This window comes from Populus euphratica, unplaced genomic scaffold (assembly GCF_000495115.2).
Source record: "Populus euphratica unplaced genomic scaffold, PopEup_1.0 scaffold34.1, whole genome shotgun sequence".
NCBI classification, from domain to species: Eukaryota; Viridiplantae; Streptophyta; class Magnoliopsida; order Malpighiales; family Salicaceae; genus Populus; species Populus euphratica.
Genome location: NW_011499883.1, coordinates 822,463 through 844,946, shown reverse-complemented (window position 1 = coordinate 844,946; position 22,484 = coordinate 822,463). Strand labels below are relative to the sequence as shown.

General features: G+C 33.8%; 1 protein-coding gene, 2 long non-coding RNA genes and 4 other non-coding genes across 17 annotated transcripts; 2 read left to right on the top strand and 5 right to left on the bottom strand.

The window, feature by feature from the left end:
• Positions 1 to 403: 403 nt before the first annotated feature.
• On the bottom strand, positions 404 to 6,031 carry LOC105129801 (uncharacterized). 6 transcript variants are annotated; one of them, XR_843134.1, is made up of 6 exons: positions 5,853 to 6,031; positions 5,256 to 5,621; positions 4,216 to 4,648; positions 3,848 to 3,966; positions 3,000 to 3,092; positions 404 to 619 (listed from the first exon to the last, which is right to left on the bottom strand). It is a non-coding gene; the product is annotated as an uncharacterized LOC105129801 (long non-coding RNA). The 6 variants fall into 6 exon arrangements; XR_843135.1 differs by lacking the exon at positions 404 to 619 and adding an exon at positions 631 to 1,266; XR_843133.1 differs by lacking the exon at positions 404 to 619 and adding an exon at positions 2,556 to 2,622.
• A 5,015-nt stretch (positions 6,032 to 11,046) lies between these two features.
• On the top strand, positions 11,047 to 14,599 carry LOC105129800 (ADP-ribosylation factor-like protein 8A). Its single transcript, XM_011032033.1, has 6 exons — positions 11,047 to 11,225; positions 12,854 to 12,935; positions 13,044 to 13,076; positions 13,216 to 13,337; positions 13,900 to 14,061; positions 14,170 to 14,599. The coding sequence occupies exons 1-6, from the start codon at positions 11,188 to 11,190 to the stop codon at positions 14,285 to 14,287; spliced, it is 555 nt and encodes a 184-aa protein (XP_011030335.1). The 5' UTR covers positions 11,047 to 11,187; the 3' UTR covers positions 14,288 to 14,599.
• Positions 14,600 to 18,041: 3,442 nt separating this feature from the next.
• LOC105129799 (uncharacterized) lies at positions 18,042 to 22,414 on the top strand. Of its 6 annotated transcripts, XR_843129.1 has the most exons (7): positions 18,042 to 18,238; positions 18,338 to 18,385; positions 18,671 to 18,805; positions 19,866 to 19,973; positions 20,177 to 20,284; positions 21,837 to 21,883; positions 21,997 to 22,204. It is a non-coding gene; the product is annotated as an uncharacterized LOC105129799 (long non-coding RNA). The 6 variants fall into 6 exon arrangements; XR_843128.1 differs by lacking the exon at positions 18,338 to 18,385; XR_843127.1 differs by having other exon boundaries at positions 18,338 to 18,805.
• TRNAP-UGG (transfer RNA proline (anticodon UGG)) lies at positions 20,519 to 20,590 on the bottom strand. Its single transcript has one exon. It is a non-coding gene; the product is annotated as a tRNA-Pro (tRNA).
• TRNAP-AGG (transfer RNA proline (anticodon AGG)) lies at positions 21,075 to 21,146 on the bottom strand. Its single transcript has one exon. It is a non-coding gene; the product is annotated as a tRNA-Pro (tRNA).
• TRNAP-UGG (transfer RNA proline (anticodon UGG)) lies at positions 22,080 to 22,151 on the bottom strand. The gene has a single exon. It is a non-coding gene; the product is annotated as a tRNA-Pro (tRNA).
• On the bottom strand, positions 22,340 to 22,411 carry TRNAP-UGG (transfer RNA proline (anticodon UGG)). Its single transcript has one exon. It is a non-coding gene; the product is annotated as a tRNA-Pro (tRNA).
• Positions 22,415 to 22,484: the final 70 nt, after the last annotated feature.

The window sequence follows — 22,484 nt, the reverse complement described above, 5'->3', positions numbered from 1 at the left end:
AAACTTAAAATAAGAAACTATTTTTTTATATTATAGAACATGATGATGATCTAAAGGAAGGAAAAAAAAACAATGATTTCAATTCTAAAACTATTACTCGTATATCCATCAATATAGTGAATGGTGTTAGTGGATTTTATATTCTTAAAATGACTAAAAAAATGGATAAATATCCACTTTTTATTATGATAGACTTTAGCAACACCTATAATTTCAATAATTATAAAGTGTCTAATAAGTTACAATCAACAATAGAGAGAGAAGGGTGTCAATAAAGACCTCAAATGTCACAATGAATCATTGCAAAAAGTTTTGTAGAGAAAATTACACTAAGAGTGAAAGGTAAACAACTTTGTTTTGCCATAAAGCATCCAAAGCAAGTAGTGTTGGATTGAATGGAAAAATTTTAAAATTTTTTGGCAATAAAACATAAACGGGAAGGTGATGTATAGCCTAATCGATGATGCAAGAGATAGGTGGATGAGATGGTAAAGTGGCAAGTTGGTTGGATAATGGTGGATGAAGGTTTGGTCATATTTCACTTTGTCGCCAGAGCCACCAAATAGTAAAGTCCATTATGTTGTTTATCCAAACCAATCATTCTCCTTATAACCAGATCCTACAAAAAGCACCAATAAGGAAAGAAAATTATTGAGCAATTCAAGTCTCTCGTCAAACGAGTGATAGATATCAAATCTACTTTAAATGTATGTACATATAACATATTGTACAGATAATAGACAGAATTAAGAGGTAAAGAATCATTTGCAACAATTTTAGCCTTTTCTCCACTAGGCAGTAATACTGGAGGCAATGCGCATTTTTTATGCTTGTTAGAAAATAATTTAGAAGAAATGTGATTTGTTGCTCCGCTATCAATGATCCAACTACGGGAATTGACCTCAGACAAACTTGGTTTAGATACGATATTTGCATGAGCTGGGTCCTTTACTTTTATTATCTAAAAGTGATAAGAGCTATTTTAATTGTTCCTGTGAAATCCCGATAAGTGGTTGTCCATCTTCTACAGAGGCTTCTTTGGACACATGATTGGCTATAGAATTTTTGTTGTTGAAATGTTTTGACCTTGACCCATACCTTGCCATTAGGTGACCCGGTGGGTACCTGTATAATTTATAGCAAGTTTGTACCCAATGACCCACTTCTCCATAATGTGAACAATAAAGGCATCCTCGGCCTCCGATAAAGCGTTGTTTGTCATGCTGAAATCATCGTCCTCCACTGGTATTTTTTTAGTGATTTCTCCTACGATTTGAAATTATGTGACCCGTACAAGTGTTCGAACCGCTCGAGTCTTCTTGTTCCTGCACTAAAATTGTTAGTTTTGCTACTGTTGTCGTGTCGAACTGCCATGGTGGCATTGCTACCAGAACAATCACCTGTAAGCATTGAGCTTAGAAGACGCTGTTTCTCTTCTTATGAGATGGAGGAGTATACTTGATGAATTGAAGGGAGGGGATTCATCAACAAGATCTGTCCGCGAATGACACTATAAGAATCATTCAATCCCATTAAAAATTACATCAATTTTTGTTGTTACTACTGTGTTCCCTATCTTGGTGTCGTTATAAGAGGATAGTTCATCCCACAACTTTTTCAATTTCGTGTAATACATAGAGACTGAGAGTTATTCTTGCTGGAGGCAAGCAATGTCTCGCTGAATTTCAAAGATGCGAGGTGCATTGCTTTGGGAGAATCGTTCATGAAGATCTTCCCATACTTCATGGGCGGTTGAGTAGTAGATCGCACTATCTAAGATTTCCAGGCTACGAGTGTTGATAATCTAAGAATGAACCATATCGTTGCACTGAGACCATGCTGCATATTCTTCATGATTAATTTCTTCTAAGAGAGCTTTGATTGAGCCATTGACAAAGCCTAATTTATTCTTAGAATTTAAGGCCAGAGTCATAGCTCTTTTCCAACTAGAATAATGGTCTCCATTTAATGGTTTTGAAATTAGGACTAATCCTAGATGATCTGAATGGTCGATGAAATAGAGACTTGAGATACTTGTTTTTGAAGAATCCATAAAAGACAATGGAAAGGAAAGGATGAAAGAAAAGATGCTAAGGATTATGGATTTAGGATCTCAACCTTAGCTCTAATACCATGTGAATTAAAAAGAGAGAATAGAATTTGCTGGAATGAATTGTATTATAGATCATATCATGTATTTATACAAGAGCATTTATAGTCATTCCAATAAATTAGGAATCAATTACTGTCCTGCAGTTTATCATCTTATAGAATTAGTTTTACAGTAGGAAACTAAAGCATACAAGTTATTTATTTCTAATAGGATTCTTAACAGGTCAAAACTAGGTTCCCTATTTCCAGAGGAAATTATTTGTTCCAAGCAATGAAGGATTGAAAGTCATTGTTGAATGCATGGGCATGCCTCAACAGAAAAGTGATGAAGGTTCATTTAAGATCATAGATCACAATCCTAGTTGAAATTTAATCAAGTCTCATATTGAACAATCTAGATTTAACACTACATAGTAAATAGAAGATTTAACCAAAAAGCGGTCTCACCATCACTTCTAGCAATGTGTATATATTTGTGTGCGTTTTTATCTATGTCAATACTTGTTATACCTGTTCAATCAGACAAAGAAGATGTAGAGAGACTAGTGTAAGAATCAATGTTAAGCACCACAAGGGTCAAGTTGTATCATGTATATAATGAATCACAATTAACATTTCATGGCGATTTTAGCTCTAAAATATTAGGTTGGCTTTTTATCCATTTTAATGATATTAAATGGGAGATGATAAACTGTCACAGTTACTACAGCAGGAGGAACAATTGGATACATAACACCAAAATTGTTCTACAAAAACTTCAGTGGTGTTTCATACAAAGTAGATGTTATAATAAGGTGAACTTGTGTATGCAAAACTATATATAAACTGATGCAAGAGTTTATGTTAGTATATAAACATGAAAGGAGTTTCAAAGCGAAAAGGCATACTGCAGTTGAAGCAAGCAAAAAGAAGCTGAAATCTGTACATAAAGGAGAGATCCAAAGTAATGCTGATTTGATTGCATGTCTACGTTAGAGGTCCTGCAAAGAGAAAAGGGAAAGTAATCTGATTATAAGTGGAATAATTGTGAAAAAATGATGTGAAAGATAAGTTATATAGTAGTTTGATCTTGTAACCAAAATGCGTGTCTAAAAATACACGCATACATGTGTATGATTCGCAATGAATTCATGTTCGGAAACTTATGTCCACTTTCAATAAGAAAAAAAGGGTTTTATACATGTCTATCCTACCAAACCAAGCCAGGCCTAGTTATTTCCTTAAAATACCAATGGTTCAAAAGGTTTAACAAAAGGTCTTGAGTTCAAAAACAGAGGTCAAAGATTCTATCCTCACTTCTTGATTGCTTTCGAATCAGGTTGAGTGGATGCTTTCCAGCAAAAATGAACATGACATAGACTGTCATCATGATTAACAGATGTCTATTTCTCTACAGGGAAAGGGGAAAACCAACAGAGATAAAGGTGAATGATGTTTTTGGACAAATGGATATGATAATTATTATCATCCCAATTGTAGTTGTAGTGTCCAAGGCAATATGTAAAAAAACTATGAGACAAATGATAGAATTACAGAAAAATATGTTTAGAATGTGGTAAGTATTTGTCTAAGGCAATAGGTAAAAAAACTATGAGACAGATGATAGAATTACAGAAAAATATGTTTAGAATGTGGTAAGTATTTGTCTAAGGCAATAGGTAAAAAAACTATGAGACAGATGATAGAATTACAGAAAAATATGTTTAGAATGTGGTAAGTATTTGTGGAACAAGACCTTTGTGAAGGGCTATGCAGACCGCCTGTGTTTCTCAGCGCTTGAAAGGGAAGCATCATGTAGTAGAAATTCCAAAGGCTGTTGTGATTTCTTCAAGTGCTGTCTGAGAAGCTGCAAGGCTGGAAAAACCAATGTGTCGGTTGAATAGCTGATTGATTAAAAGAAGGCGCTATAGAAGTGTAAAGTGGGCGTGTTAGTTTTTTTAAAGTAACTTTAATGGAAATCAAAGTTAAATGTTACTGATTTTTAGAGAAATGCAGCGAAACTTGAATTGACAATTTCTACTCCACCCAACATATGGATCTCCACCAAATTAATTTCAACTTGATACACCAATGAAACAACAATATAAGGGAGCAAAATCTTACTTCTGTTCTCCATCAATCTGCCTAACCCTTGGTGCATCTCGAAGGGCTGGTAGAGCAACTGAAATCATAATGTTTCATAGATCAAGCATTAATGAAGCTTCATACTCAATGCTGACACATGTTTCATTTCCAGAATCAAATGGCCAGCAATCGACTGCAATAGAATTAAACACAGCATTAAAACATACAACAGAAAGTGTAAAGTGATCAGATAAGCTATTGCTTTAGATTTGGATCCACGTGTCAGGGGCACCATTGACTCATCAACTCTTTGCATTCTCCACTTCAAAGTCCAACACCTGGATCCCTGTTTTGACCAGTGGGAAAGGTCTGTTGGGATCCCTCAAGCCTAAAATGCTTTCATTAGCGAATAATTCTTTGTTCATGTTAGGATGTGTCTTGAAAATGACGCATGGATTCCCCTAGTTTCAATCTGCAAAACAAAATAGACATCATGATGTTAATAATACCAAGCATAGAAGCTACTGCAGTAACTTCAAAATCAAAGCCACACACACACATATTTATGCTACTAAATGTTTGAAAGTCTCGCCAAAGGGTATGAAATTCTAGTTATCTGTAAATGTTAAGTAGCCATTATAAGATATAGAAACAATTTATTTCAAAAGCATTTTATTCATGAGAGAGGATGGTGTGATTTACTATAAATGGTCCAACCCTTCAGCAATATCCCACTATGGCTGCAGATGATATAGACCAAATTAAGAAGCGAACTTTATCAAGTTAAGTGTATGTATTTCACATGTTTATGTAAATTCTAGTTAGTTAGAAAAGAGCAGTAATAAATTAGAGGCTGACTTGGAAAGATGAGCATCCTGCTCATAAACAATAGTAAACCTAGGAAGATGGTAGAAACCCTTTTGCTCACAAATAAAAGATGATGGTCAAGATATTTCCCAGTGAAAACTTGAAAGTTCTCACAATTTAAAGTCATGGATGCAAAGTCATCTCTTAATTACCTAATAATACATAAAATATTTCTTTTAATAATCACGTAGATGTTTTTTTTTTTTTGTTACCTCAATCAGGCATGCACAACAGAGACAAAGAGTGTGAGAGAGAGATTGATGGTAGACCTGAACTTGGATGAACCCATCTTCTTGGTTAAGAATTTGAAGTGATAATTTCCCTTGAACATCGAAGTTACTCATTCCACCATCCCGTTTTAGAGTGACATTGAGTTTCTTCTCAGCGGTCAAAGTGACAGGGATCAGTTAGCTTTTGAGCAGTTGATGTATATTGGGCTAACATTGATAGCTGCATGTCTTCAACAATCATTTCATCTTCTGCTTTCAAGGATTCCAGAAACTGGTTTGCCCTTTGGGCTTTGCCGTGCTTCATGCCAAGGCCTTCAGGAAGAGCAGTAGCAGATGAAGGTTGATGACCTGGTAATGCCAGATACATTCAAGCAAAAGTTAACTCCCTAATATCTGGAACCATATTTTTCAGACATTCCAGAAACCCATGTTTTCCTCACTGACAAATCAAACAAAATCATTGAAATAGAAATATCACACCTCAAAACAAATCAAAATCTCATGCTTATTTTTTCCTCACCAACCAAATCAAGCAAAATAAGAATCCCCAAATTCAGGAGGTGAGAGGAAGAGAGAAACCTGGAGAGATCTGCATGGTGCATGATATGTGATATAATATCAGCTTCCTTATCAATCATGGATTTAAGCCCTTTAACGCCAATTAATTGCATTGGATCTTCCTATCTCCGGATAAGCTTTCTTGCCAAGATAGAATTTTTTTCACACTAATAATGACATGAGAGAGGAGAGAGTTTTGATTTACTCGTCGATGTGTAAGTCCCAAATCCGCAAATTTTATTTTTTATTAGGCTGGTGTGACGTGACATCATTTTTTTTTTTTTAATATGGTCTCAGATTCGGTTTTCAAGTTTTAACTGAATTATTATGTTTTGATTAAATTAGCAACTTATTGAATTAATTTTTTAAATTAAAATAATATTATTTTAGTAAAAAACAATAAAAATTAACTGAGTATAACCAAATATTGGACTAAATGACCAGATTAATCTGTTAAGTAAGTCAAATCACACCAAGTTTTTTATTTTTTTATTTTTTCAACCCAATTTGGGTTCTAAACCGACCTGCTAAACTAAACTGGATTGCAAAACCATGCGTGACACTTAAAAAAAAAAACATTTCCCAAGCGAAAACCCAACCCCTTTCTGAACCCATGACAAGTTGGGGGAGAAGAAGCCCGCTAAACTAAAAAGAAGCCAGCGCAAAAACTCCATAACACCCTCCCAAAACAACGGATAAATTAGGATTTTAGCATGTAAAATTAAAATAAATAGCAAAATGATATGAAATCGAAAAAATTAGTTTAACAATATATTTTTAGATGTTATGGTTGGAATGGCAATATCAATTAATTTTTCATGAGAAACATAGAATTATATCATGCTATGATAATAAAAAAAAAAATTACTTAACGTCCAGTCCTGTTGATTTTTTTTATTTCAGTTCTAGAACAAAATCATCTTCTTCTTTTTTGTGCTATTAGTGTAGTAAAAGAATAGTATAATGTAACATGAAAGCATAAGTTAATTATTTTTGCTCTTTTTTAATCATTAAAAAAAATAATAAACTTTTTTATGAAAAATTAAAAGATATTGCAGTCAAAAACTGTAACTTTAATTAAAATTATATAAAAATAAGGCATAATCACTTCTAAAAAACTTCTTCAATTATGTTCTCATTTAGTTTGAAGTTTACATTAAAATTATTCGAAGTGATAATGAAGGAGAATTTCTTTTACTTTGCCCTTTCTTTTAAGAAAAATTTGTTTTTTTCCAACATTCTTGTGTTTACACGCCTCAACAAAATAGAGTTGTGGAACACAAGCATTATCATATGACTCATATCTTACAAATAGCTCACGCTTTAAGATTTCATGCTCAACTCCCACTTTAATTTTGGGGTGAATATACCTTTACTTGCTATCCACATCATCAATCGACTCCCTTCTCCTGTTCTTTTTTTCAAAAATCCTTCTGAACTTCTCTATTCAAAACAACCTTCTTTTTCTCATCTTCGTATATTTGAATGTTTAGCTTATGCTATCAATATCTACGCTTCTCATTCCATTCCTTTTGTTTTTATCAGTTACCCTACTAATTAAAAAGCATACAAATTATTTCATTTATCCAACAACAAGATTTTTACTAGCCGTGATGTGTGATTTCATGAAAATACCTTTTCATCTGCAAATGTCAAACCCACTTTTTCTTCCCCACATTACAATCCTGGCCCCATTCCCTTAATTACCCCCAATCACAATCTTTCCTTCCCCTTTCCATCGCCAAAACCACCATCATTGCACACCCCAATTCACCCATCAGACACACAATCTCCCCACCTACCCCCTCGCCACTCTCTGCATATACAATCATCGCCCAAAGCCCACCGATCCCACAATCAATCAATCAATCACTCCTGATTGCTCACCCTAACCCCCCATCCACTCTTCTCTCACTAGAATCGGACATACTTGAACCACTAACCCCCTCCATTAACACAAACACCACTATAACACCCACACCCACCTCGCCTTGTCAATCTAGCCGCCATGTTAGCCCTCCAACCAAACTCTGCGACCATGTCTGCTCCAATGTTTACATTGCCCAATCATCCTCCTTGCTACCCGATCCCCCTAAAAGCACCCACTATCCACTGGTAGCTTATATTTTCTACTATAGATATAAACCTCTACATCGCTCCTTTGTTGCTAGAATCAGCCGTATCACAGAAACCTTATTCTTATTTAGAAGTTGCTGCCTATCTTGAATGGCAAGCAACTATGCATTCTGAATTATAGGCACTTCAACATAATGGCACTTGGTCCCTTACTTCATTACCAGCAGGCAAGATTTTGATTGGCTACTAGTGGGTCTACAAGGTCAAACACCGATTTGATGGCTCTGTGGAGAGATTAAAAGCCTATTTGGTTACTAAGGGTTTCACCCAACTTGAGGGAATTGATTATCAGGACACCTTCTCCCCGACTGCCAATATTTATTCGTTCGCTACCTGCTTGCTCTGGTTGCAGCTCGCAGATAGACACTCCATTAATTAGATGTTCATAATGTCTTCCTTCACGGTGATCTTTCAGAGGAGATTTATGTCTCCGCCGCCAAGGCTTCTTCGATAGGGGGAGGAACAGTTAGTGTGCCATGTCTATAAGTCCCTATATGGGCTAAAACAAGCATTATGCCAATGGTTTGCAAAATTCTCTGAAGTCATTTGCTTTGCTGGATTCAAACAATCTCGGGCCGATCACTCTCTATTCACCAGACAACAAGATAAGTCATTCACTGCCTTTTTAATATACGTTGATGACATTTTGATTACCGAAAATGATTATGTTAGTGTTGCTATGACTAAAAAATTCATGCACAGTCATTTTCATCTTAAAGATCTTAGCCCCGTAAAATACTTCCTTGGTATAGAGTTTTAGCCTTCAAAAACAGAATTTTCATTACTCAACGAAAGTATGTATTAGAAATTATTGAGGATGTAGGGTTATTAGGTGTAGCTCCTATCGATACCCCTATGGAACATGGCTTAAAATTGTCGGACAAGAGCGATTTGCTTAAAAACTCGAGTCGTTTTAGGAGACTGGTTGGTAAATTGATTTATTTGACTGTTTTAAGACCAAATATCACCTATGTTGTACATGTTTTGAGTAGATTTATGCATCAATCCCAAAAGCTTCATATGAAAATAACCCTTCGTTCGATACCTGAAGGGTACGCTTGGTCAAGACCTATTCTTTTCCTCGAACACTGATTTCAAGTCGAGGGCTTATTCTAACTCAGATTGGGCAGGTTGCTCATTAACTATGAGATCTACCACAGGGTACTGCATGTTCCTTGGCCCTTCATTGATATCTTAAAGATCAAAACAACAGAAAACAGTTTCACTCTCCTTTGCAAAAGCAGAGTATTGTGCGATGATATGAGCATATTGTGAGTTGACATGGCTCCGATGCCTTCTGAGGGATTTAGAGCTTTTGCATCATGAACCTGCTTTGTTATATCGTGGTAACAAAGCTGCATTGCATACTGCAGCCAACCCAGTTTTTCACGAGCACACTAAACATATCAAGATGAATTTCCACTATATTAGAAACAAGGTTTAAGACAGTTCTATGATAACAAGATATGTAAACTATAAGCATCAATTGGCAGATATCTTTACCAAACTCTTGGAGAAAGAAAATTTTGTACTTATAATCTACAAGTTGGGAGTGCAAGATATTCATTCTCCAACTTGAGGAGGAGTGTTAAGAATCTTGTTAGAAATAGATAACTTGTATACTTTAGGTTTTTTATTGTAAAATTAATTCTATAGGATGATAAATTGCAAGACAATAATTGATTCTTGATCTATTGGAATGATTGTAAATGCTCTTATATAAATACATGATATGATCAATAATATAATTCATTCCAGCAAATTTTATTCTCTCTTTTTAATTCACACAACCATCCTTCTTCTTCCAGATAACTTTAATGTTATACAAAGCTTTAACAACTTAGGAATATGATGTGCCTGGCTTTTATCAAATTGTTCAGGATATTTATATCGTAATAAAAGAAAATGTTAAAGTATATATAATGTTAATAATCAATCTACTAATTTGAAGATCTAATTAGTTTTTGTTAGATAAGTATATTATATTGATAATGTGTGGATGTGGTAATAAATATTTTTTAATGTTTTGAAAATATATTAAAATAATATATTTAAAAAAAAATTATTTTTGACATTAATATATTAAAATATTCTAAAATTACAGAAAAAATTAATTTAAAAAATTATAAAACACGTTGCAGTTCCAAATAACTTGTTTTTAGTGTAGAGAAGAAGAAAAGAGTGTTCTTTGCCTACAAATTTCAACAATGTTGTCATGATCAGTATTGCAAATTGGTGTTTTGGAGTACATTATCAGGCAACAAAGCCTCAACGTTTTGGTTGTATTAAATATGTAATTATTCATTCTCATGACTTGGGACGAAGAACAATGATTGGAGAAAGGTTCCCTCCATTTTTGGCTTTATATTCTCAAATAATTGAATCACAAAGCTATTATAACAGCTGTTACCCGCGGGGCCTCACATCTAGTTAAAATGCTATAAAAACATACAATTTTATAATCATAGGAACATGGTATGCAATGTCCCATGATTATAAAATTGTCATGTGCTCCAACGAAGCTCAATGTTTTAATTTTCGGTTTGAGAAAAAAATTTGGCGGAGAGCAAATAAATGTCGGTCCAATCAGTTGTCTTGGTCGGTCCGCTGATCGGACAACCTGGAGATCGCAACTACGAACTAAGAACCTGGCCGGTAGCCAGCCTATGCTGAAGTGGAAAAAAGTCAAATCCTTTCTTCCAGTACTCCACGTCATGGTTTTACTAAACCCCCCATTTTCATCACTAGCGCGTGCGCGTACTTCTCCAACAGTACACTTACACCTTCCGCCACCACTATAATTGGTTCAAATTGACCAATCTCTTTCAAATCGCGTGGATTTAAAAATGGCCAGCACTAAAGTAATCGTGTCACTACATTTCGCACCCTCTCTCCCCATCTCACCTCAGCGCGTGCACGTACATCACCAATGAGGTTCTTACGCGAGCTAAAGGTGTACAAACCGGTTCAACTTGACCACTCTCTTTGACAGCGCGTGGAAAAATTATTATTATCTGGCGTTTCTATTTTTAAAAGAAACAGGGAGGGAAATAGATTTCAATAAATGAAAAGGAAAAAAAACAGCCAAAACAACTGTCTGTCTGTACCTCTAATTCTAATCTTCTCTCTCCTCTCTTAGCAAAGTACAAATCATTCCTTTTTTCCTTCTTCTTATAGCTTCGATTTCAAACCCTAATTTCTAGAATTGGGACCTAAAAAGATGGGGTTATGGGAAGCTTTTCTCAATTGGCTACGAAGGTATGATCCTTTTATCTTTGTGTTTGTTTGGATGCTGAGAAAGTTTGGAACTTTTTTTTTTTTGTTTTTTGCTGTTTGGTTTATTTGTAAAGATTGATTATTGGGGAATTGTGACTTAAAAATTGGTTTCAATGGTTATTTGGGTTTTGATATTAATTGATAGGCTTACTGTCAAATTAAACCATTAATGAAAAGGCTCAATTTTTTTTTATATATAATTTAATTGGGAAATCTAATGGGATTTATGTGAACTTTGGATTTCTTGTGTAATTTATTTGGAGGGAGTCTGTGGAATTTGTTTTACGGGTTATTCGGTTATACGAATCATAGGATGGAATACTTGATTTTCAACACCTGGAATTAGTTTTAATTGTTTTTCTGGGTGACCTTGGCTGCAAGAGTGGAACTATGGAGGAATTGCGAGGCTTTTGTGGTATTGCTGTTGTGGCAGTGGTTGTTGCGATTGGGATGGTAGAAAGGGGGTGTTGTTAATGTAATTGTCATGCCATCAATTCATTACTATGAGGTGTGTTAATTTATGGTGGTAAAGACGGCTGTAATGATGATGAGAATAAGGGCAATGATATAGTCTGAATGCACACGATATGATGATTGGATTATTATGAGCTTAAAAGTCTTAAGTTTAGCTTCACTAAAGCTCCATGAACCTGATACGATGAGTTTTTGAACCGGAGCAGCATTGATTTGTGAAGGAAGAAAACAACAGCATCAATTGCCATTGTTGTTAAAAAAATTTAGAAAATTTGAAGCTGTAATGTTATGGCTGTGCTGAATTATAGAAATTTTTTTGTAATAAGTGTGAAAAAAGGAAAGATGCTGGCGTGGGTCTGTTTGGTAGTATGGTGAGGTGTGGTTGAAACTACTTCTTATTCCAATCACAGTTTTGAAAGTGTTTGGTTAATTAACACACACCACAGTTTTACATGGTTTCACTGAAAACTCTCTTTTAAAACTTGGTTAAGAAAAAGCTGCTATTTATAGCTTTTTTTAAACCTGTTTTTTCAAACCGTAACCGCAAAAACTACCACAGCACACACTTATATGTCTTGTTTATTCCACACTGTTTTTGTCTTTGCTTTCAAGTCTTGTTTATGCTTCTTTCTGATTTTCCATGCGGGGAGACAATCAGAAAAAGTTCCACTTGTGTTGAACAGATTACTGGTTGTTAAGATAATCGAAAAGATTTTGATACTCAAGTCATGTACCCTTCTGCTTGAAATTCATTTATTTTTTCAACTGTTCCTATGAAAAAAATATTCCATGAGAACTATAAACCATGCTATATCCACTGGCCTTTTTGCTCTTATTCTTTTTGGATGGGCTTTAAAGACTTTTTTCTGTACGGAAAGTTATTTTTTGTGAAGCCTTATGCTTCAAGGCAGATTGTTCATTTGTATTTGATTGTCCGTATCTCCAATATTGAGATGGATGGCATGAATGTTCATTCTTAAATTGGGAGTTTCTCTATATTTATTGCCAGGCTGTCTGGGTTGAAATGAACACATTTATCCTTGCTGCTCATCTTTTCCGTTGGTTTCTAACCTGGAGAGACTTTTACACATAATTGAATCTTTCTATCTAACCTGTTTTCTCTAATGTGTTTATAGTCTCTTTTTCAAGCAAGAAATGGAGCTGTCTCTTATAGGACTTCAGAATGCCGGGAAAACTTCTCTTGTAAATGTTATCGCTGTAAGTAAAAGTTCTTGTGAGAGTTGTGATATATATTTTATACGCTTCTCTTCTACTTTGGTTTTGATGCTGATGGCTGTATTTTTGTTTCTGGCTTGTTGATTCTAGACTGGTGGATATAGCGAAGACATGATCCCAACAGTATGCCATTATCTCAAAAATTGTCATTCCATTACGAGGAAAATTATACCTGAGAAGCTTTCAATCAAATTGCAATATTTTTTTACTTCATGATGATGTTAATCCTATTGACATTTTAGTCACCTCTTTTTTCCTACAGGTTGGATTTAACATGAGGAAGGTTACAAAAGGCAATGTCACAATAAAGTTGTGGGATCTTGGAGGTCAACCAAGGTTCCGCAGTATGTGGGAGAGATATTGTCGTGCAGTTTCAGCCATTGTGTATGTCTCACACTTTTAATATTCTTATAAAACTGTCTTCGAACTTGGGAATTCTCATTATATTAGTTTTAAAAATGGCCATTGCTTATTATTAATTGCGGAGGACATTTTGTATTTTATTTTTTTCTTTTGTTTGTTTCCCTATGTGAAATAAAACATGTGTTTTGTTGGTCTTTTGGTGGATTTTAATCTCCCATAGAAATTTCTGGTCACTTTTTAAATGCTTTTATAGTGTTATTGGATGGGATTTTGGACTAATAGAAGATCCTATTCATACAGTGCCCTCAATAAAAGAGTTGCAATTTCACGTTTGCCTTTCATTTACTTCATGGTTTATGTTTATCCCACTCTTTCTGTTGCATCTGCACCTCTGTATTTCAAAGCTAAGCAAGTGGATTACAATGTACCATTTTAGTTGTGTGGGGGCTGCAAACTAGTTAAATTAGTGAATGTTGGTGCACATGGTGAAGATTTGCTTATGGATAAGATTTCTTCTGCATTCAACTGTCTGGTAAATGAGCTTAGTAATTTATATTACTTGTTTTCTCTGATTTTCTTGCAGATATGTTGTGGATGCTGCTGATTTTGATAATTTATCTGTCTCGAGAAGTGAACTCCACGATCTTTTAAGTAAACCCTCTCTGAGTGGTATCCCTTTGCTGGTACTGGGAAATAAGATTGACAAACCAGGAGCCTTGTCCAAGGAAGATTTCATGGAACAAATGTAAGCTTCAACTAAATATCTTAAGATCCATTTAGGAGGCTTGTCAAACGCTTTTGTATTATCTGTTTTCAGAGCATTTTATGGTATGAATAATGTTATTCTGTGCAGGGGGCTTAAGTCCATCACCGACAGAGAAGTATGCTGCTACATGATATCATGCAAGAACTCAACCAACATCGACACAGTTATTGACTGGCTTGTAAAACATTCAAAATCGAAGAATTGAGCATCAGTTCCTGTACCTTTCACTGTCGCAGTTATGCTTTTGAGTTGTTCATTTTCATTTTTTTTTTAAATTGTCCGCCATGTCTAACTGGGTTATCGATGCCTGATCATTGTCTTTATTTATTTTCTCCTTGTGGCCTAGTCATTGCATGTATCATTTGAGTTCACATCCAAGTTTTATTGACTCGCCAGTATGCTGTTTGGTTGCTTACTGGTTTGATTTTTATATGTGAATATTAATCAATATTTGGTGTGATTTCCGAATGCAAACTTGCTACTCAGTGGTTTTGAATGGAATAATGGATTTTGCTTATGTCGTCAGTTTTGTATTTCTCTGAGGCGCTGGTACTTGCCTTCAGCTGGTGGTTGTATATTCCCTGTGGAATAGTTGCTGTGCGTGCATGGCACACCTGTTGGCTTCACCTATTTTTGGCTGCGGTCTAAACTCTAAACACCCATGGCCTCATGCAAGTTGAAGGACTCGTAAAAAGGTTTGATTTTAAAGAAATCATGCCACAAATATAACAAATCTATCTTGAGGGTAGTTGATTTTCGCCAAACAACATCAACTATTTTAACTGGCGTCTTTCCCGATTGAAAGAACTAGCTTTCTCGTTTTGCGGCAAGGAATGTGAGGGGGATGGTGATTATGACTTTACTAGAAATCGTTTAGGTTGGGTTTAACTATGACATTTATGAGCCGCTAGTGTCACGGGGTAATTTTTTGCTACGCGAATAAACCCGTGCGGCAGCCTAGTCCCTCGCTAGACTCAGCTTTTAAATTATTTTAATATACTAATATTAAAAATAAATTTTTAAAAATAAAAATATATTATCTTAATATATTTATAAATAAAAAATATTTTAATAAATAATATGTACCGTATTTTCAAACCTACTTTAAAGCTACAACCCTCTTAATAATACAGCATGGTACTGGGCCTACCTTTTAGTTTAACTATCGCTTTATAAGTACAAATTAACCTGGTACTATAAAAACTGTAGCATTCGAAAGTGGTGTCTTTTACCATTCTAAAATGGAAAAAACTAGTTATTTGAACATCGTAGATTAAATATTTTTTTTATAAAAATATTGTATATATTAACTTTTTTTAATGTAATTTTATACATAAAAAATATATAAATAAAAAAATCATGCATATATATAATGAAATAAATAAAAAAAATTTATGGAGGTTAATAAACGGTGAAAACATTCATTAATAATAACTAAAAAAACAGATATAAATTAAGATATTTAATCTGAAAACATGAGATATCTATCTAGTTGTGCTTGTTGAATTTATTTATTAAAAATATTTATTTATTTAATTAAAAAATATTGAAATAGATACACATATTAAATTAATTGAATAAAATAAAATAAAATAATATTATACAAGGTTTCATATATTATAAATATTATTTAAAAGAAAATATTTTTTATTTTTAAAAATAAATTTCATCTATATAAAAGATTAAAAAAATTATAGATGATTCAAAATAATATTTTTAAAAATTAAATATATATATAATATCTTTTAAAAAAATCTCTATCTAAAAATTGTTAAATAAAAAGAAAAATAGCACACTGAGGAGAGATATTGCTTGAAAAATAAATTTAAAAATTATTTAAGAAAAAAGATATCAATTAAAAAAGTAATATTAGAAAAAAAATAATCTGAATGTTGTGACTTAACTCACCAAACTTGTACTCTGGTCATAAACTCGATCAAGTTTAATAATTTTTTTAAAAAAATTATATTAAACCTTAAAAATACAAAAGAAGACCAAGAAACATCTCGAGCTCATGGCACACCCTGAGCCATTGCAATGATAAGTTGAGGTGCCTAGGTAGACCTTCAAGCTCTCAAGCTCTTGGGCTTGATTTTATATATATATTAAAAAGTTATTTTTTTATAAAAAAAAAATATGTTGATGATATGTTGTTTGCAAAGCCAAATTTTAGCCACCTATTGATGGCGGGGTAATTGGGGTAGTGCTTTTTTAATCCAAAAAACTTAATTTTTAAGTCATTTTAGACAGCCTCAGTTCTCGCCAGCCTATGCCTCTAAATAATCTTTTTAAAAATTAAATATATATAATATCTTTAAAAAAAATCTCTATCTAAAAATTGTTAAATAAAAAGAAAAATAGCACACTGAGGAGAGATATTGCTTGAAAAATAAATTTAAAAATTATTTAAGAAAAAAGATATCAATTAAAAAAGTAATATTAGAAAAAAAAAAGTCTAAATATTGTGACTTAACTTGCCAAACTGGTGCTCTGGTCATGAAATCGACCAAATTTAATAATTGTTTTAAAAATATTATATTAAACCTTAAAAATACAAAAAAAGACCAAGAAACATCTCGAGCTCATGGCACAGCGGGCCTGAGCCATTGCAATGATAAATTGAGGTGCGTAGGTGGACCTTCAAGCTCTCAAGCTCTTGGGCTTGGTTTTTTTTTTTATATATATATATATATATATTTAAAAGGTTATTTTTTTATAAAAAAAAGAATATGTTGATGATATGTTGTTTGTAAAGCCAAATTTTAGCCACCTATTGGTGGCGGGGTAATTGGGGTAGTGCTTTTTTAATCCAAAAAACTTAATTTTTAAGTCATTTTAACCAAAAACAAAACCTCATGTCCATCTTTGGAATACCCATAAACCAATTTTTCAACTCAAAATACCTACAAAGTAGTCCAAAAATGCAAAATTAAATTTAATTAGATTTATCTTTCTTGGTCTAGATTTATTTTTTTCAAACAACATTGAGATTTTAAACAACCACTATCGGGCCCTTTTCATCTTATGAAATCGATGGATACCAAAAGACCCTTTTTAGTGATTAGAAATGGCTTAAACGACGACCTTTTCTTTTATCATTGAAATTTGATGACTCTTCTCTCTCTCATTGCTCTAACCAAGAATTAAAAAATATTATAAATAAAATTTTATACAAAAATTGATTTTTGTGAAATCTAAAGGAACCTAAATTATATAATTTCCATTGTTTTCAAAAGTTTAAGAACTTAAATGTATTTTTTAAAAAAAAATTAGCACACCACCCATGTTTTATGTCATTTTCATTTTGATCCCTCTCCTTTCAATTCTACCATTACCTAAAAAATCAAAAGCAATTGGTTTGCAATTAAGATTAAATCATTCAAAAATCAAAAGCAATTGGTTTGCAATTAAAATTAAATCATTCAAAATAAAACTTTAGAAACTAAAATAAATTATTAAAAATTACACAGTATATCTTCAATATTTTATGAGTGTATGAACAATATTGGCTTCACAATATTTAGCCCACATGTTTTAATATTTTAGTTAATTTTGATAAAATAACACTAGCTAGAAAAGTATTAGGGAAGTTTAAACACAACCATGAACAACTATGAACAACTATTGTAATTGTCTCAAAATCTATCTTTCATTCAAATTAATTAATCTGAATAAAAATCAAATTAAAATTTATAAAAATTTAATAGTTAGATAAGGCTTTTTATATATAAAAAGAAAATAAGATGATATGATATGTGAAAAAAATGATAAATAAATAAGTTATGGAAGATATATTAGAATTTCTTTTTTGATATACCCGATATTATAAAGATTTTAATAAAATAATTCTAATTATATCTTATAATTTTGTTGATAATCTTTTAAAATATAATTAAAATTATGTCGTTGGATTTTTCTAATAATATAATATATGTTGATAATATATTGTCGACATACCTTTTTTTGTCTCCCTCTTCTCTCTCCTATTTTATCATCTGAACTCCTCTCTCTATTTCTTAAGACGTTGAACCAACGCTGACATCTCCCATAGAACATATTCAAGCTAGGCCTGTATAGTAATTACAAACTCTTTACCCTCACACTCTCTCCCCCTGGCTTAAAAATTATAGAGTATGATTGAGTAGGCAAATTAAAGGTATGACATGCGAAACCTTGTAGTGACAGTTTGTGGGTTATGGTTACTTTTGTTAGCTATGTAGGTTTACTGTCCTCATAGATTGTTTTGTTTATAAAGATAATACTGGGCAACTCTTCGAAGCTTCTGGGTTGCAGCCTTTTCCATGTTAAGTTGCCTGACTCTTTTTTCTGGGTTTTGTTTTTGTGTAATTTTTAATTGAAAAACCTTTTTCTTTTTGTTTGGTGTCAGTTATAATGTTGGATTAGAAGCCTGGCTGCATATTCTTTTATGTTATTTTTTTCCCATGTATTTTTTCCCTCAATGTTGTGGCTGTATGTAGTAAAAGTTGTGAATTTGTTGTTTTATGTTTCATGCTGGATGTCGTAGTTTATCTGAGTTTGCGACTGATGGTTGTCTTGCCACTTATACTCGACCATCACTTTTTAATAGAACATCAAATCAGGGTCAGCAAAACTAAAAGTTCATTGGCATGCTCTGTGAAGTTCCATCAACTTCATTAATGTCTGTGTTTTGGCAGAAGGGGTGGGCAAAATCGAGGGCCTTTTGGACCTAATCAGGCTACAGGTTATGTTCATTTACGAAGCCTAAATTTTATCGTGTTGTTTCAAGGCAGTGTCCAGTTCATTTTTGTCACCCGTGCAGTCCATTCCATGTCATATTTTGGTGCTGTAGTAAATCAGACACTCGTCAATGTTGTTATTTTTCTGGAATCATTTACCAATCAAATCTGCAGTGGAGCTTCTCTTCTAAAATGATTTTTGCACCTGAACATGAATAGTGTGCTGTAAAATAATGTCTCTGGTTTCTTCTTGCATGCCCATCTCAGTGGTCAACTCTATCAATTTATTCTTTGTGGGCTAAGTTGGGATTTAATTCTCTGTGTTTCTTTAATTATTCTGTAAATATCGAGGTAACCAAAAAATTCTGGTTTCATCCTGTCATGAATAGCATGATTCCAATGGGGCATTCTGAGAATTAAACTCTTGACCTCTTGCACCCAAAGCAAGAATCATACCAGTAGACCAAATGCCATCTATGATCCAGGAAAGCAAAACCTATATGGCCCTTTAATTCCTGAAACAGGAAAATGGGCCGTTTTATTCTGGGATTGGTTGCTTTGCACCCAACCTGAGAATTTACCCGAATCACTTTGGATTATCTAACCACATATTTTCTTATTCACTAACCGAATGAGATACTTTCTTGATTCTTAAACTATGATTTATATCAATGAAGGTTCCTCATATGATTTTCTTTTCCTTCTGAACATTAACAGGCTCTACTGCATTGAGTTGAATGTTTGCCAAAACAGAAAAACTCATGCTATAAAATGTGTTGATGGAAAGCATATAGATCGTTGACATTAAACTATATATCCTATCGTTTTAGTTATTTGGAAAGACTGAGCTGACAGTAAACCTGGCAGAAAGCCAATCACTGAGATTTCTTGCCCAAGAGACTGAACCTTTTGATGTGTACATATACAAGCTGACTTTCGAATTCTTTCCCGTGGTCTAGCATGTCCTCTTGCATTAATTGTAGCTTTGGGTATGTTTCTGTTCTCTTATTTTGTCATGTCAATTGAGTTACTGAACGCTTTGCATCCTCTTACACCATTTGGCAGGTTCAGGTAAATGACTTCTCTCCAATGTCTGATGCTAGTGATAGGTGTGAGCCTAGCTTGCATACCTTGATTTCAGCAGAGTCTACTTATTTATTGATCATTTTATTGGTAATGAATCTTACTAGAAAAAAATATACATCTAGATTTTCCATAAAATATAATGCTCTTCTGTTAGAGTTGACTTTAGGTTCTTTGCTAAAATATCTGAACCTGCATGGGAACCAAAAACTATATGGACTTTAACTTCCTGGGAACCAAAGATTTACATTAATCATTAAATATTGATATTTAGCTCATCACACATGATGCAGGCATAACTCGACCTTTCTAAACCTTGCTGGGTTGTTTGTTGATATGCATTTTCGCACCATCTTGAAGGGTTGAGACTGGTGGTTCTGCATTGATTGACGAGGCCACAGGTATATTTCTTGATTTTACTACTTGATTTAATGATCGAATGCTTATATGTACAAGGTCAATTCCTTGGAGAGAGTTTTTGGAATTTTCACATTGCAGTGCAGTTGACTTTGAGAAAGATCATGGAGTCAAATTATTTAAATTAATATTGGAAACCCACCCCCGAAAAATAATATGCTGGCAATAACAAATCAGGTTTCACATGATTTCTTGAGACCAAAAAACGGTATGAAACTGGGGCATTCCGAGAATCGAACTCGGGACCTCTCGCACCCAAAGCGAGAATCATACCACTAGACCAAATGCCCATTTACTGTTGTCTTTAATTTGTAATAAATTTATTAATCAATTAGACTAAGGAGAAATCATGCCAAGCAACTAAAATTCTTTTAGAGGGATGCTAAGTGTCATGAATCTTTTTTTCTTTCTTGAATGAAGTTGAATCTGTGTGAATGAAGTTTCTGACTAGATGGCTTGCTGTTGATGCAATGCAACATGTTTTAAATATGGGATAGGGATGAAATGGCTATGCATCACTACAATGTCTATACATTTGATTGTGTGTTAGTGCTGCCATTTGGTTGGGTTTAGTGTTTACTTAACCCTGCAAAAAGGGCTTCTTTTTCCCGATAAATGAGGTGAGATTGTGCCATTACAGTTTTTTTTTTTTTTCTTTTTTCCTGTCCTTCGATATTTACCATGAGAATTGATTTTAGGTTAGTTTCCTTGGCTAAAATATTTCAAACTGGAATATATCATGGGAACTAAAGAATTAATTAGCAAAACAAACATGGGGCATTCCGAGAATTGAACTCGGGACCTCTCGCACCCTAAGCGAGAATCATACCACTAGACCAAATGCCCATTTGCTAATGTTCACTGGGTGTTTTTCTAATTATTTACTCTGCTAGTGAAATATGGGTATCGGTCTTTCATTCATTGCATTTTTCACTTTCCTGGTTGGTTTGGGTGTAAAGGCTTTTTAAAGGTAATTTCCACCGTGTAGATGAACTGGAACTCAGATATACATGCGGTCATTATACTGAATACTTGTTTGATGCAGAGATATTTCTGGCTTGACCACCCTGTCATTAACATCCACAGCTATCTGGTTTTTTAAGTTCAGTGGATTAGAATCTTGTCTGGAAACTAATATATCTGCAGATCAAAATATTATATCATTGTTTTCATGTTGTTGTCTTGCTACATTTTAAGATGGATAAAAAAAATGTCGTATGGTTAGAAATAATAACTTGGGACCTCTCGCATCCAAAGGAGAATCATACGGCTAGACCAAATGCCCAGTTGGTGATACTCAACATGCGAAATTTCTGCTACTAATGCATTTGCAAGCTTGAAGGTTTAGATCTCAGTTTGTCCCGGTGTAAGGTTATTAGCAGGAAAAACTTATAATATGTTAGCAGAAAAAAGGAGTTGCAGTCTCCTTGATGGTTTTAGGATTTCTCACTACCAGAATTATAAGGGAAAAAGCACAATCATTTTTATTGAGGAATTGAACTTCCGCTTGAAATGTGTTTATGTCCATTCTGGCAGGTTCAGAGGCTAATGGTCTTGCATTGATTGCTTTGCCGTGTCCAAAGGTATGTTTTTAGACTTTTGATCTTTCTTGACCAAATGCTTATTTGCTTATCAATTCCACCATCTTTTTTGTCTTAAAAAAATTATGTACGGTCTTGGGACTTTCCTATTGCAGTGCAGCTGACTTTGGAAAAGATCACGGGACCAACGCCAAACTACGTTAAAAGTGATAATTTAAACCGAAAACAGGATAAAACTGGGGCATTCCGAGAATCGAACTCGGGACCTCTCGCACCCAAAGCGAGAATCATACCACTAGACCAAATGCCCGTACGATGCTCAGGTTAGTTATTATAATTTTAATTAAATTTCTACATATTTCGGACGTATTGTCTTAAAAAAATTATGTACGGTCTTGGAACTTTCCTATTGCAGTGCAGTTGACTTTGGGAAAGATCACAGGACCAACGCCAAACTACGTTAAAAATGATAATTTAAACCAAAAATAGGATAAAACTGGGGCATTCCGAGAATCGAACTCGGTACCTCTCGCACCCAAAGCGAGAATCATACCACTAGACCAAATGCCCGTACGATGCTCGGTTATTATAATTTTAATTAAATTGCTAAATATTTCAGACGTGGGCTTCATTATACTAATTG

Coding starts and splice junctions, on each gene's coding strand:
- LOC105129800 (XM_011032033.1), top strand. CDS start 11,188: ATGGGGTTATGGGAAGCTTTTCTCAATTGGCTACGAAG. Junction 12,936..13,043: donor CTCTTGTAAATGTTATCGCT/GTAAGTAAAAGT, acceptor TGTTGATTCTAG/ACTGGTGGATATAGCGAAGA. Junction 14,062..14,169: donor GAAGATTTCATGGAACAAAT/GTAAGCTTCAAC, acceptor TATTCTGTGCAG/GGGGCTTAAGTCCATCACCG.